Raw genomic sequence first — 15871 nt, 5'->3', positions numbered from 1 at the left:
CCCTCCTCCTGTCGATTGGCTCACTTCAGTGCTGTTCATAATCTCTGGACTTTTCAAAGTTTTAAAATTATGCTTCAGTAGTTGTGAACGTCTCTGAACCAGGTGGCTTCCACAGTACTCTTTATGCAGCATCCTGAATTCCACCCCTGCGCTGGCAGGCCAAACGCAACGCAGGAAAACTAAGAGAGGAAGACTCGGAAGAGATGAAATTTCCAGTAGCCTATGTGCAGGGGAGAGCAGTAAAAGGCCACAACCGTAACTTCAGGCATTAATTACCTGCCATCGTATGTACACCCAACAGAATCCTACTCACCCTCATTCACAGTCCAAAACGGACAAAGGGTGACTCACAAACCAGGTCTGTTCGCAGTTCTCATCAGTAAAACAGGGTCCCTGAAAAGGTCAGACACCTGGGGGGACCCCTGCCTTCTCCACATGACTCGTCTATATGAATGTCACTTGGCCCTGGACTGTGACAGGATGCCTGCCTGCTGAGGTTTCTAACCCATGGGAGCACTGACTGGACCTCAGGGGAGATATGCCACTTGACTTTATTACTTACCTAAAATACAGGACTCGTCAACACGCTCAAGGTCATTTGAAGTCCTTGCCAGACATCATACTCTCAGGATACTTTTGCACATACCTTGCAAGCAATAGGTACTATGGTAGAGAACTGCTTATCACAAAAAATCTGGGCAAAAATAGAGACAGGTGTATGTTATCTCTTCCTAAACTGAAGTGCACACCTGAGTGACTAGCTGAAATAACCATCATACTGTGTTAGAACTAGACAGGAGTCACCACTTATTAACACTTTAACTCCTGGTAAGCTACTCAGCCTCTCTGAGCCCCTGGGGTTAAGAATTCCTCTCCCTTGGGGCTTCCCTGGTGGCGCAGTGGTTGAGAATCTGCCTGCCAATGCAGGAGACATGGGTTCAAGCCCTGGTCTGGGAAGATCCCACATGCCGCGGAGCAACGAGGCCCGTGAGCCACAACTACTGAGCCTGCGCATCTGGAGCCTGTGCCGTGCAACAAGAGAGGCCACGACAGTGAAAGGCCCGCGCACCGCGATGAAGAGTGGCCCCCGCTCGCCGCCAACTAGAGAAAACCCTCGCACAGAAACGAAGACCCAACACAGCCAAAAATAAATAAATAAATAAAAATAAATTAAAGTAACTTTCATCTTAAAAAAAAAAAAAAAGAATTCCTCTCCCTGAGGCTCACTGCCCAGATTAACGTAGTACCTGAGCACTTAATGAATGGAATCTTTTATTACCATGATTAACTTAACAAAGCAGAAGTTCTAGCATTCAAACTGTCCTGAAAAGATCAAAATGTTATTTCAATTAAAATATAACACTATATGGCTATTCAAAAGAATAAGGTAGTTCAATGAATACCAATATAAAACAGTCTCCAAGACACAGTGCTGCTTTTAGTGCAAAAAAAGTGATCTACTGTTAAGTATTAAAGAGGGAGGGGAAGCTACACATTCTCAGCCCCTCGCACAGGGCCTAGCACATTGCAGCTCTCAGTGTTTGCTGAAGAAACGAATACACCCACATATACTAATGTATGCATGACATCTCTCTGGAAGTGCTTGCTTCTAGGGAGAGGCGCTGGGGTCAGAGGTGGGAGAAAGACACCCTTTTGTAATGTTTGAATCTTAAAGCCAGTACACTGATTATCTACTCAAAGATTTTTTTTCTTTAACAAAATGAGCAAAAATAACCCTTGTTTTTTTCCAACTGTCCTCTGTAATCCCTTCACAAATAAAAGGAATGAATGCTCAAGGAGGGAGCTATCCCACTCAACTGACCTCCTGGTTAATCATCAGGTCGGTATGAAGTACCATCCTAACCACAAGATAATTAGAGGCTAACAAATAAAACACTCTTGTGGAAAATCTAAAAACTCTTTGTACCTCCCTCCGTTCCTGCCTTAAATATAGGGTGGCAAATGTGATGTACCTGTTCATGTTTCAAGCCCCTCACTGGCCTGGGGCCCTTATTCTGAACATGAAATATCACTACAGAATGCTAGGGAGGTTAAGACACACACAGAGGAACTCAGATGTGAACGGCTTCCAAGGCAGGCCAGGGAATGTTCTTAATGCTTAAAGTAATACTGCTTTTTCTTATTTTCACACTTTCTCTTAAAAAAAATTAAGGAAAATGTTTAGTAACTTGGGCTCCAGTTAACTGAAACTTTCCTGCTGATTTCTCTACTCTAGTCACATAACAGATAATACCCTGTGTACGTTTCAGGATTTTTAGGCCCAGGCCTCATTTTCAGCCCTGAACTGCCTGACTGAGCCCTTTAAAAAGCCAAAATGTTTTTCACTGATATCAATCTATAATAGTAATGATCAATTTGTTTCTTGGTGACTTTTCCAACCTTCAACTTTAGAGGCAGTTCTAGGTTTAGGCAAGTTGATTCTCACCTCCCCCAACTCATGTTTTTCTACGTTAGCCCCACTGTTCCAGAACCTGAAGCGTAATCCTTTCCAACAGAAGTCGACTGTGTTAGAGAGTGAAGCATCTTGGGGAAATTTACATGTTACCTAAACACAGGACAAACCCCAAAACCCTGGTAAGGCACAAAATCATCAAGATCCTCTTAACTTGCTAAGAGGTCACTACAATTCAAACAGGTTACTCTCACATTTGGGATAAAGTACAGTTAATTTCCAGACTTAATGGCAGTGGAGATTTTCAAGGAGGGAGATGAAAATGAACATTTCCCCGCCATGAGGCAAATGAGGTAACACTCCTGACTTAAAGGTCTATCAGCCCTGACTTAAAGGTCTATCAGCTCATCATTTATGGCACAGCTGTACTTTACCCAGGAGGTCAGAGGTGGCAAGAGGGCTCCCCACTCAAATACAGAGAGGACTCAACTGTAACGCAGGGAAGCAAAGGAAGGTGGCTGGGCCACAGCAACTGTAAAAACTACCCTTCCAGCTCCCCACCTTCTAAGGCTCAGTCCTCAGGGTGGGACCACGGTACGGCCCTTCCCTCATCACTCCCTCTCCAGCCACGAAGCTGCAGGGCAAGATGGCATCTTGGTTCCTGGCCGCTTCACAAATCCTCCCAGACTGTTCATCCACCTTGTGAAAAACACCGAATGCTACTGGCAGGTGTTGGCTATAAAAACTATCGTTCAAGTTTGCTTGCTCTGAAAAGTTCTCATAGATTGAAAATATACTCCATGTGTAGAAAGGAGGTCAAATCCAAGTCAAAGATAAGGCCGAACAGTCCAGTAGATGTGGTCCATTCATGCTGTGTTGTGTGTCACTTTAACACGGCAGCAGGAAGCTGGTCTACACGGGGCAGGTCCTGGGCACTTGGGAATGTCACACCCTGTGCTTCAAGTACTCAGTGTGTGACAGGAAGTAGTTGGTAATTTTAACTACAAGTGATAAAGTGAATGCAGGGGAGAGAGCCTCTGCACTATTGTGTGCACTCTCTTTGCCCCACAGAAACAATTTTTTAAGTTTTGGAGTAAAATCACTTCACTAGATAGTGGTCTACTGTATAACATAGTTTTTATTTTAGCAACATGTATTTAATACAAGTAGCTTTACAAATGGCTTGTATCCTTTATTTGTAGACTTATCAGGTCTTTCCCCATTCTACATGGGGAAAATGCATGCTGTAGTGATACAACAAGTTGGTGAAGTGCCCAAGGTCTTGAAATATGCCATTCTTCACGTCACACATCTAGATTACTTTTTTTCCAATATTTAAGTTGAGGTGAAACACACATAACATACAATTTGCCATCTTAAACATCGGTAAGTGTACAGTTCAGTGGCATTAAGTACATTCACATTCTTGTGCAACCATCACCATCTTCTACCTCCAGGACTGCTCATTCCATAAAGCTGACACTCCGTGCCCTTTAAACACTAACGCCCCATTCCCCATCCTCCAGCCCCGGGCACCCACCAGGATACTGTGTCCCTATGAATCTGACTTCTCTAGGGACCTCACAGCAGTGACATCACACAATATTTGTCTTTTTTGACTGGCTTATTTCACTTAGCAGAACGTCCTCCAGGTTCAGCCATGTTGTAACGTGTCAGAATCTCCTTTTTATCAAAGCTGAATAATATCTGATTACAGGTATATGCCACACTCTGCTCATCCATTCATCCATCAAAAACATCTATGTATTTTTAACCATTTGGAAAAGGAGTCCATCTAGGTGAGTCAGCTCAGACAACGAGAAACCTGAGACACTGCCTGCTCCAGAGAAGCCTTTAACACAAAGGTTTTCACCTGCTAAACTGAGATGGGAAATTTCTCGTCTGCACCTAACCAACTGTACTTTGCTGAAAACCAAAAAAGCCACTGAAACCTCTGCAAACTGTCCACAAGTAACATGGCGCAAAGCCCAGCACACACAGGACTTAATCTCCCTAAGGTTCAGGGCCTGCAAGGAAAATAGAAGACAGCGTAATATCAAAAGAGCTACTGAATTTAGAGCACAAACAAGAAAAAAGGAGACCTTTGCAAAATTTCTTCTAACCATCTAAAATTCAACTTGAAACGACCACAGCTCAGGGGGAAAAAAGCACTTCAGTAAAATGACAGCATAGTACACAGTAATCAGGAACAGGTGTCAACTCCCAGCTCTCTCAACACCAAGTCTACAGGCACAGTTACGAGAACAGGCTTTGTCCCAGGTGGGCTGCTGGCTCTGCAGACAGCTGCATGGTCTTGGGCAAATTACTCTGTAAGATGGTGTAAGAGTATCTAGTAGGGGTCTGTGAAGATTACAGGAGATAATGTCAGTTGTTTATTATCAATCTTTAAGAGTGTGTGGGGGCTTCCCTGGTGGCGCAGTGGTTGAGAGTCCACCTGCTGATGCAGGGGACGCCGGCTCGTGCCCCGGTCCAGGAAGATCCCACATGCTGCAGAGCAGCTGGGCCCGTGAGCCATGGCCGCTGAGCCTGCGCGTCCGGAGCCTGTGCTCTGCAACAGGAGAGGCCACAACAGTGAGAGGCCCGCGTACGGCAAAAAAAAAAAAAGAGTGTGTGGGACAGCTTCCCTGGTGGCGCAGTGGTTAAGAATCTGCCTGCCAATGCAGGGGGCACGGGTTCGAGCCCTGGTCCCGGAAGATCCCACATGCCACGGAGCAACTAAGCCCGTGAGCCACAACTACTGAGCCTGCGCTCTAGAGCCCATGAGCCACAACTACTGAGCCTGTGTGCCACAACTACTGAAGCCCGCATGCTGCAACTGCTGAAGCCCATGCGCCTAGAGCCCGTGCTCTGCAACGAGAAGCCACCGCAATGAGAAGCCCACGAACCACAATGAAGAATAGCCCCCGCTCGCCGCAACTAGAGAAAGCCTGCGCACAGCAACGAAGACCCAACACAGCCAAAAATAAATAAATAAAATAAATAAATTTATTAAAAAAAAAAAAGTGTGCAGGACAGAGAAAAGCTCAGTCTTCAGTCCTCTGCTCCAGGCTGCTCAACCTCAGCACTGTCCACATTCAGGGCACGGAGAGGAAGTGCTGTCCTGAGCACTGTAGGATGTTGAGCAGTATTCCTGCCCTCTACCCACTAGATGCCAGTAATACCACCACCATCACCACCACGAAATCGTGACAATCAAAAATGTGTCTGGGGGCTTCCCTGGTGGCGCAGTGGTTGAGAGTCCGCCTGCCAATGCAGGGGATGCGGGTTCATGCCCCAGTCCGGGAGGATCCCATGTGCCGTGGAGCGGCTGGGCCTGTGAGCCATGGCCGCTGAGCCTGCGCGTCCTGAGCCTGTGCTCCGCAACGGAAGAGGACACAACGGTGAGAGGCCCCCATACCGCAAAAAGAAAAAAAAAAAAAAAAATGTGTCCAGACATTACCAAACGTCCCTCAGAAAGTACTTCTAAAATACCCATTTCAAGCCACCAACCTTAGCATCCTTGGGACACAGCACACCTCTGCCTCCTCTTCCCACCTGAAAGGTCCTTCCACCTCTCAGAGTTCAGGGATGCTCCCACTTTCTCCACAAAGTGCCCCACAGCCCTTCTAGCCCACATGGACCTCCTGGGCCTTATGTTTTTATTGTTTCATCACCAGGCCCTAGACTACTGTGATATTCAACAAAAAAAGTACTAGGCACAATGAGATGATTGAATGTTGATTTACAGGGAGATGGCAGTCTGGTTGTGGATGCAAGATGGGCTAATGCAAAGCTAAAGATGAGGGCTGTCCTAGGGCGGTAAAAGATTCCCTGCCAGTGGACAGAGGATGGTGAGATCATGGAGGGAGTCTAGGCTGACTGCCAGGCTCCGCCAGAGAGGAAACCAAGGAAGGAGACGGTGGGCATAAGGGTCAGAGATGAGCAAGCCAAGAGACTAGACTGAAGAAAAGAACTCCTGGAGTTAATAAGCAATTATAGCAAGGTTATGTGATACAAGGTTAATATACAAAAATCAGTTGCTTTCCTGTATACCAGCAATGAACAAGTAGACAATGAAATTAAAGACGTGTTACCATTTACATTAGCACCCCCCCCAAATTAAATACTGAGGTATAAATCTAACAAAATATGTACAAGATCTATATGAGGAAAACTACAAAATTCTAACGAAAGATATCAAAGAACTAAATAAATGGAGAGATATTCCATGTTTGTGAACAGGAAGACTCAATATTGTCAAGATGTCAGTTCTTCCCTACTGGATTTATAGATTCAATGCAATCCCAATAAAAATCCCAGCAAGTTACTTGGTGCATATCAACAAACTGATTCTAAAGTTACATGGGGAAGCAAAAGACCTAGAACAGCCAACTCAATACTAAAGAAGAACAAAGTCTGAGGACTGATCGTACAGATTTCAAGACTTACTAAAAAGCTACAGGAATCAAGATAGCGTGATACTGGCCAAAACAAAAAAAAACAGACAAATAAATCAATGGAACAGAATGCAGAGGCCAGAAACAGACCCACATCAATACAGTTAACTGATCTTGACAAAGAGCAAAAACAATACTGTGGAGAAAGGATAGTCTTTTCAACAAATGGTGCTGGAAGGACTGGACAGCCCCAGCCAAAAAAAAGGAAATCTAGACACAGACCTTATACCTTCACAAAAATTAACTCAAAATGGATCATTGACCTAAATGTAAGATGCAAAACTATAAAACTAGAACATAACATTAAAGAAAATCTAGTTGACCTTGGGTATGGTGATGATGTTTTAGATACAACTTCAGAGACATGATCCTTGAAAGAAATAACTGATAAGCTGGACTTCATTAACATTAAAAAATTCTCCTCTGCAAAAGACACTATCGAGAATGCAAAGCAAGCCATTAATTGGAAGGAAATATTTGCAACAGACATCTGATAAAGGACTATTATCCAAAACATTCAAAGAACTCTTGAAATTCAACAATAAGAAAACAACCTGATTAAAAATGGGCGGGGGCTTCCCTGGTGGCGCAGTGGTTTGAGAGTCCGCCTGCCGATGCAGGGGACGCGGGTTCCTGCCCCGGTCCGGGAGGATCCCACATGCCGCAGAGCGGCTGGGCCCGTGAGCCATGGCCGCTGAGCCTGCGTGTCCGGAGCCTGTGCTCCGCAATGGGAGAGGCCACAGCAGTGAGAGGCCCGCGCACCGCAAAAAAAAAAAAAAAAAAATGGGCGGAAGATCCAAGCAACCACCTGAGCAAGGAAGATACACAGATGGCAAGTAAGCACAGGAAAAGATGCTCAACATCATTTGCCATTAGAGAATCACAAATTAAAACAAGATACTACTACACACCTAGCAGAATGGCCAAAATCCAGAATACTGACAACACCAAATGCTGGAGGATGTGGAACAACAGGAACTCATTCACTGCTGGTGGCGATGCAAAATGGTGCAGCCCCTTTGGAAGACGGTTTGGCAGCTTCTTACCAAACTAAACATACTCTTACCATATAATCCAGCACCTGGGCTTGTTGGTATTTACCCAAATGAACTGAAAACATGTCCAGAGAAAAACCTGCACACAGATGTTCATAACAGCTGTATTCCTGTCAAACCTTGGAAGCAATCAAGACATCCTTCAGGGACTTCTCTGGCGGTCCAGTGGTTAAGATTTCACCTTCCAATGCAGGGGGTACGTGTCTGATCCCTTGTCGGGGAGCTAAGATCCCACATGCCTTGGGGCCAAAAAACCAAAACACAGATCAGAAGCAATATTGTAACAAATTCAATAAAGACTTAAAAAAAAAAAAGATATCCTTCAGCAGGCAAATGGATAAACCGTGGTACGCCCATACAATGGAATATGATTCAGCACTAAAACAAAATATGCTATCAAGGCATGAAAAGACACGGAGCAAACTTAAATGCATATTATTAAATGAAAGAAGACAATCTGAAAAGGCTATACTGTATGATTCCAACCATATGACATTCTAGAAAAGGCAAAACTATGGAGACACTAAAAAGATCAGGGTTTGAGGGGAGGGAGGGATAAATCGGCAGAGGACAGAGGACTTTCTGGGCCACGAGGCTATTCTGTAGGATCCTACAATGGTGGATATAGTACACATCATTATACATTCGTCCAAACCTGTACAAGGTACACCGCCAAGAGTGAACCCTAATGTAAACTGTGGACTTTGGGTGATAATGATGTGTGAGTGGAGGTTCGTGGACTGTGACAAATGTACCACTGCAGGAGAAGAATGATGTCAACAGTGAGAGGCTGTGGGGGGAGGAGGGTATAATGGGAACTCTCTGTACTTTCTGCCCAATTTGGTTGTGAATCTAAAACTGCTCTAAAAAAAGTTAAGTTTATTAATTTTTTTTACAAAAAAAGTAAGGCCCCTTAAGGGACCAAATTTTCACAGTGTACAGTAAAAACAAAGTGTAAATGAAACTTTATCTTGAAAAATGGAACAGAATTATTTATGTCTTTACATGTAACATAATTTAGATTATCAAAGTAACTATGTACATATAAAGGAAATCAAGTAGGGAGTTTTGGCATAATTTTTCCAAAACCCTTTAAGATAGCACCATAAAGCACAATTCACTCCTTCTTTGACTTTTACTGTATACTTTTGCAAACACAGCTGAGGACTTTGCCAGTCTTTTCAAGGCCCTCTCTGTCTTTTGATATTTAAATGATCTGATTTTGAAGGGCCCATGGTACCATCTATCCTATCATTTCTCAACTCGTAGTGGGTCTGTGGGGAGATGTGTGTAAAACTTTAATAGTCCACAAACATTTCTTTCATCAAACTTCATGATATCTTGCATCTTTTGCAAGATTTACAATTTCATTTCACAACTCACTGTGACTGTTCTATCCACCAGCAATGAGCGTGATAATAACAAACATTGATTTGATGGGCAGAAACAGAAGCTAGTGTTCAGCTGTGATGTCCGGGCATGGACAAAATTTCCAAGTGGTCAGTACATTAATGACAATTTTCATGTTACAGTAATTTTTATCTTTCCCTATACCACTCATAGCTGGAGGGACTCAGGCAACCAGTAGTCTGATTACAAAGAGCCCTATCATCACATTAGGAGGACAGCAAAGAAGCCAATTTAAGCGAAAATCCAGGTGCTAAAGTCAGGCACTCTTCTACTACTGGAGATACAAAGATGAACACGACATGCCCTCTAGGAATTCAGTCTAACAGACTTGAACGAGTGAACACACATAATGTGGTAAGTGCTGTGACATAAAGATGTGTATGCATGAAGTGGTATGGAAGAAACCTAAATGAGGAAGAAACTAATTCTCTCTGGCTCTCTAAGTTAGGCCTTGAAGGAGGTATTTTAAAAGCAGACACCAGGGGGTTTCCCTGGTGGTGCAGTGGTTAAGAATCCGCCTGCTGGTGTAAGGGACACAGGTTGGAGCCCTGGTCCAGGAAGATCCCACATGCTGCGGAGCAACTAAGCCCGCGCGCCTAGAGCCGGTGCTCCGCAGCAAGAGAAGCCACCGCAATGAGAAGCCCACACACCGCATCAAAGAGTAGCCCCCGGTCACTGCAACTAAAAGAAAGCCCATGTGCAGCAACAAGGACCCAACACAGCCAAAAATTAAATAAATAAATAAATTTATTAAAAAAAAAAAAAAGGCAGACACCAGGCTGCCAGGATGTAGGAGAATGTAGGAGCAAATGTAGGAGCAAAGAAAGGTCTGGAGACTGAAAACACAAAGCTCATTCAAGAAGTGCAAGGACAAGTGTAACTAGCTCACTGTTAGTTGCTGCTGGTTAGGGGAAAGGAATGATTTTAAAACAGCAACAAAAAAAGAACCACCCTGAAAAATTAAGGCTGGGGCCCAAGTATAAACCATGCAAACAAGTTTGGATTTTATTCTCTAGCTACAGGACGCCACAGTAAACTTTTAAACAAAGGAGTCAGGATATTTGAGAAATCCCTGGCAATGGGATACAGAATGGAGGGGGGGTGGCCACCCAAAGCACAAGGATATCCACAGGTGCCTCCTGTTACAGGGTCTAAGCAAGGACAGCGGGCCTGGAGCAGACCGGAGGTGTGGGCACAAGAGCAGTTCACTAGGGTTTAGTTGCCACCGAGTGCTGAGGAGGGCTTTCTGAGCCAATGCAAAGGGTGAGAAATAATCCTGAGGCACCAGCCAGCTGCTGTTAATAACTCAAAGAAAAGAAGCAGGAGAAACATATTCCAGGGTGGGGAGGGGCAGAAGGGTCAAGTGTGGGATGGACTGGATGGGCTGCGCTGAGGCGGGCACCCAGCAAAGAGCCGGGGCTGGAGAGACGGATCAGGAACACGTGACAGCCAGAACCTGTACATGGACTGGCTATGGGGGGGCCACTGAATTTCAACCAAGTGTATATCTTTCCCCACTTGAACTACCTCTTTTGCCTTTTTTTTAAAGCTAGGCATCACTCACTTTCCCATATCCTAAATCACCTCTTTTCTCCTTGTTAAACTCATTCCATAACTACATTCTATTCCAGAAAACAGGACTGAGGCAGTGTATCACACCACACAACATTATTTTAAAAGGTCCACCAAACCAAAAGGAAAGCTGTGTCTTCCAAGACCACTGATTCCTGGGGAAAACAAACAAAACATCCTTGATGAAATAAAAATTCATATTTTAAGGCAAGACAAGAAAAATTTAAACACAAAATTTTTCTCTGCCCATTTGGCCTCCTCCCTCCCCTCTGGCATGCATCGCGCATCTACGTTATGTGTTAACCAGACCTCCCCAATGACAGAAATACCTGCTCAACCATAAAGATCAATTTTTCTTCTTCTGGAGCCAACCATGTAACTCCTTTCCCAATCCTGTTAGGGGTCACAATGACCCACCACTCACTCACCTTGCACTTGAAGACATCTTTGGTGAACTTCACATACAATGCCAGTATATTATTTCCCTTAAAGACAGCAACTGGCCCAGAACAGACTGGTCAGACGACCTGGGGTGATACTGGGCCAAACCTAATGGAAGTTCTTAGCTTAAATACTTACTTATGATCTTATTAATGTCACTAGCTATATTACCAGTATTCTGCCTATTTTACAAGATTACTGTTTCTTGCATTACCAAGTGTGTGACTAAGCCTCCAATAAAATTAATGATGATTAGCCAACTTGAAATGATTGACCAAACTTACAGTTCTATAAGACCAACGATTATAATAGTATAGCTCTAGATATGGGAAGAAGCAACAAGAAGGAACCTTTGGGGTTTCCCTGGTGGCGCAGTGGTTAAGAAGCCACCCGCCAATGCAGGGGACACAGGTTCGAGCCCTGGTCCAGGAAGATCCCACATGCCGCAGAGCAAGTAAGCCCGTGCGCCACAACTACTGAGCCTGCGCTCTAGAGCCCGCGAGCCACAACTACCGAGTCCGTGTGCCACAACTACTGAAGCCTGCGTGCCTAGAGCCCGTGCTCCTCAATAAGAGAAGCCCGCGAACCGCAACGAAGAGTAGCCCCTGCTCGCCACAACTAGAGAAAGCCTGTGCACAGCAATAAAGACCCAACGCAGCCAAAAATAAATAATTAAAAAAAAAATTTTTTTTTTAAAGAAGAAGGAAACTTTTCCTGGAGCATAACAGACTACTAAGATAGGTGGTCCAGAGGCTTTTCGCTACTGTTAACAGGGCCTAGTCCACTAACAGCACACTGAGTGGCCTATCAACAAAATCTTCCCCTGGCCTGGGAATGAGCATTCTTAACGCAGTGGGACAGACTGGTCACGAAATGCCTCCCAAACCTTGGTTGAAATTACAACCGAAAGGGAAGGGACTGCAGAATAAAGAATCCTGCCCACTATCCAGTTCAACGAGAATCAAATCATTAGCCACTGTAGTTGCTGACTTACAATACACCCTGAAAGGAATTCAGGGCAAAGATCAGGATGAAGTACTCCATGCCCTCAGAAAAATGACAGAACTGACCCTCAGAGAGATATTATATTTTCTGTAGAAATTTTTTATCCTTGCACCTTCCCACACTTAGAAAGGCACTAACAGCATTAATTAAGAAGTCATTCCTCATGACTAGCAGCCACCTTCTGCTGAGATGTGAGCTCGACTGCACGCACCCCCTGTGCAACAATCACATATATTTGGGCCTCCCCCTTTACCTCTTCAGAACAGTTCTCAGAGCTCTCGGAGAGGCTGTCTCCGGGTTATAATCCTCAGTCTGACTTGAATAAAATTTTCCATTTCCTTAGATTGACTACCGATCAGTTTTTTCATCGGCATCCTCAAAGCTTTTAGAATGTCAGGTTTGAGCAAAAACACAAAGGTTTATCTAATGAGTGACACTCCCCAGAAAAGCACCTCAAAAACATCTTACAGCTGGAGCCAGGGTAGCCGAAACGTTTTCATAGGCAACAGGCAAGAGCACTGGAGTAGGAGGTGGGTTCAAGAGACCAGGCAGCTCACTGTGATGTCAGCACAGAGCCACTGACCTCAGGCAAGTCACTGCCCCTCTACGTTTTCCACTTTACAGCTGGACGACCTGACGATCACATGGCCTCGGATGATCTTCTCACTGAGAATTTTCAGGCCTAACTAAATGTGATAGTTTGGGAGACAGTTTCATTTCAGGAAAAAAACAAAGGTTTCATTAAGCAATTCTTTGGTTTTCTTTTCTCTTTCTACCTTTATGATTCTCACTGCTCCTAGGCATATCTGTAAGAGAGGCCACAGGCACAAAAAGAAAGTGAAGCTCAGTTAATTTTGCTGCATTTGCAGCTCTGGCGAAGCACTGGGCAGAGAAAAGGAATCAAATGACTAAAACTGGATTTGGGGCTTATCGGTGGCAGCCAGCCAGCGAGCCAGTTTCTAGATACTGCACTCAACCTGGTCAACCAGTTACAAGAAAATTAGCAGAAAAAGAAAACATTTGTTTTTTTGCAGTACGCTGCTGTGGCCTCTCCCGTTGCGGAGCACAGGCTCCGGACGCGCAGGCTCAGTGGCCATGGCTCACGGGCCCAGCTGCTCCGCAGCATGTGGGATCTTCCCGGACCGGGGCACGAACCTGCGTCCCCTGCATCGGCAAGCGGACTCTCAACCACTGCGCCACCAGGGAAGCCCAAGAAAACACATTTTTAAAGGTCTCAGTAGAAGTAAGCCCACTAAATGTTAAGTGATCATCTCATGGGAGCAGGATGGACAAAAACCAGTTTATCTTTTGCTGTTAAGTCTGAATACATACACGCTTACTTTTTTTGTAATTTAAACTTATGATTAGTTTTTTTAAGCTTAAAAGAGGGGGGGAAATTCTTTCTACCTCACTCTTAGTTATTTTTTGAGCCACACATCCTAACTTTGGCTGGTCACACACCTACATGTCTGAGCGGTTAGCGGGGAACTAACAAACGTCACCCCTTCACCCCTAACAAATGTCTCTTTCAGTGGGAAAAACCTAATCATGGACTTGAAGAACTAAAAGTAAGTCACCAAGTGATTTTTTTAAGCCAGCCAAAACATCCCTCCTTCATTCAAGGCCCTAAACCCAAAGGGACTTGCTAGACACAGTTTAAGCTTCTGGACAAAATGTACTTTGTGATTGAACAGTACTGTTCTCCTTAGAAGAGACCTGTTTTGCCACGAAAGCGGCATGTTTTCAACAGCCTGCCTTCTGGAGGGTCTTCGGGGGCCCGTTTCACGGGATTTGGCCTGGATTTCACAAAGGCTCCTGAAAGGTGGCTTCGCGGGTCGCAGAGCCCCCGGCTCCGCCCCCGACCTCAGACTCCGCCCCCGGCCCTCGTCACCCGACCGCGTCCGCGAAGCCCTCCCTCCCTCACGCCCGCCCCGGCGCGCCGCCGACACCGACCTGATGACACTGATGTGGAACTGGTCCTCGCGAAGGCCCCGCCAGGCGCCGGACAGGAACTCTTTGCACCACAGATAGGCCCTGCGCCGCGTCCTGGGCTCGGGCTGATCGTCGGCCGGCGGCGGCGGGGGCAGCGGCAGCGGGGGCAGCGCGAGCTGCGGCTGCCGCCCGCCCAGCTGCTTGGGCTCGAGGTCACTGGCGGCGTCGCGCTGCTGCCCCACGCCGGGCGCCGGGGTCGCGCTGCCGCTGCCGCAGCTCAGCAGCAGCCCGAGCGGCGAGGGCTCCGCCTCGCTCCCGTTGCAGAACTTGGTCTTCATGCCGGGCAGGCGGCCGAGGAGGCGCGGTCGGCCGCAACACGAGAGCGCGAGGCTCAGGATCCGGCTGGACGCCCCCCTCACGGAGACCGGGCGCGGAGGCCGCTCGCCCGCTCGCTGACGGGCAGGCCGGGGGCGGCGGCGGTTGGGGGGCCGGCGGGCGGTCGCGGGGCGGCGGCGGCGGCGGCGGCGGCGTGGAAGCGGCAAGTGGCGGGCGACGGCGGCGCTCGGCTGATTCTGCTGGCCGTGGCGCTCGCTCCTGTACTGCCGCCGCACGAGGAGCGCCGGCCGCGTCACAGCCCGCCCTCGCGCTCGCCGCTGATTGGCCGCCGTCCGTCGGCCTGGCGCATCACAACCGCCTCCGCCCTCGCCACGCCGCCTCCCCATTGGCTGCGGCAGCACACGGCCTCCCCCCGCTGTCTCGTTTCCTGCGGCCTGGGGAGGCGGGGCCTCGAGGGGGCGGAGCGTCGAGCCGGTGCTGGGGTCGCGAGGATGGAGAAAGCTAGCGAGGCGGGGGGGGGCTCCCCGGGGTGGGGGGGCTCCCCGAGTGGGGGCGGGGGCTGCGCGGCCCTTGAACCTCGGGGGAGCCAGAACTTGGCTTTGGTGGCCGAAACTTTGTTTGACTCCTCGAATCCTGCAGGACATCAGAGGCCGGGGCCTGGCAGCGGGCAGTTAGGAAGCCGGTCCCTGGAGGCTGGCTTCTCTTTCCGCATGACCTTGGGCGAGGCACCTCCTTCTGCAGCTCCGTGCGTGTGTTTTTATAACACTTCCCAGCGCCGGCTTAGCTCCCTGCGAGGCGCGGCCACGCCCCGTCCAAGCTGGAGCCTGAGAAATTATTGTCCCCGGGTCACGCCCGAAAGGGGGAAGAAGCGACTGGTTCAAGGCCGCACAGCTGGCCGCGGAGCCCTCTGAAGCCTCCTGCAGCCTCAGTTTCCCTGTCCGTGGTGCTGAGGATGCCAGGGCCTAGAGGCTCGGGGCGGGCGGAGCGGCATCCCCGCAGCCGCCCTGAGTACTGGCCAAAGGTGAGTGCCACGGGGCTGCTGGCTTTGTGGGTGCCGCCCCGCCCGCCCCCACGCTGGAGGCAGCCCCGTGACTGTGTGTAACGCACCTTTGCCCGCGGAGGGGAGGCAAGGGCCCCTGCTCGCATTTACCACATTTACTGCCCCATGTCCCTCACTCCTCTCACCCCGCCGCCCCAATCCTTTCCGAAAGCATTTGGAGTATGGATAAATTTTTAAATTACAGACCCTG

At 47.5% G+C, this 15871-nt stretch overlaps 1 protein-coding gene across 6 annotated transcripts in view; it reads right to left on the bottom strand.

The window, feature by feature from the left end:
- CHKA (choline kinase alpha) overlaps nt 1-14777 on the bottom strand; it is a 62176-nt gene extending 47399 nt beyond the window's left edge. For 3 of the 6 annotated variants that reach the window (XM_030833320.2, XM_030833316.2, XM_030833317.2), the window contains exon 1: nt 14307-14777. In XM_030833320.2, the coding sequence (XP_030689180.1) occupies nt 14307-14623 (317 nt within the window). In that variant the 5' untranslated portion in view covers nt 14624-14777. The remainder of the gene's footprint in view (nt 1-14306) is intronic. The other 3 variants (XM_030833318.3, XM_030833319.3, XM_060302848.1) reach the window with 2 other exon arrangements.
- Nucleotides 14778-15871: the final 1094 nt, after the last annotated feature.

This window comes from Globicephala melas, chromosome 8 (assembly GCF_963455315.2).
Source record: "Globicephala melas chromosome 8, mGloMel1.2, whole genome shotgun sequence".
Taxonomy (NCBI): domain Eukaryota; kingdom Metazoa; phylum Chordata; class Mammalia; order Artiodactyla; family Delphinidae; genus Globicephala; species Globicephala melas.
This window is presented reverse-complemented; position numbering and strand designations above follow the sequence as displayed.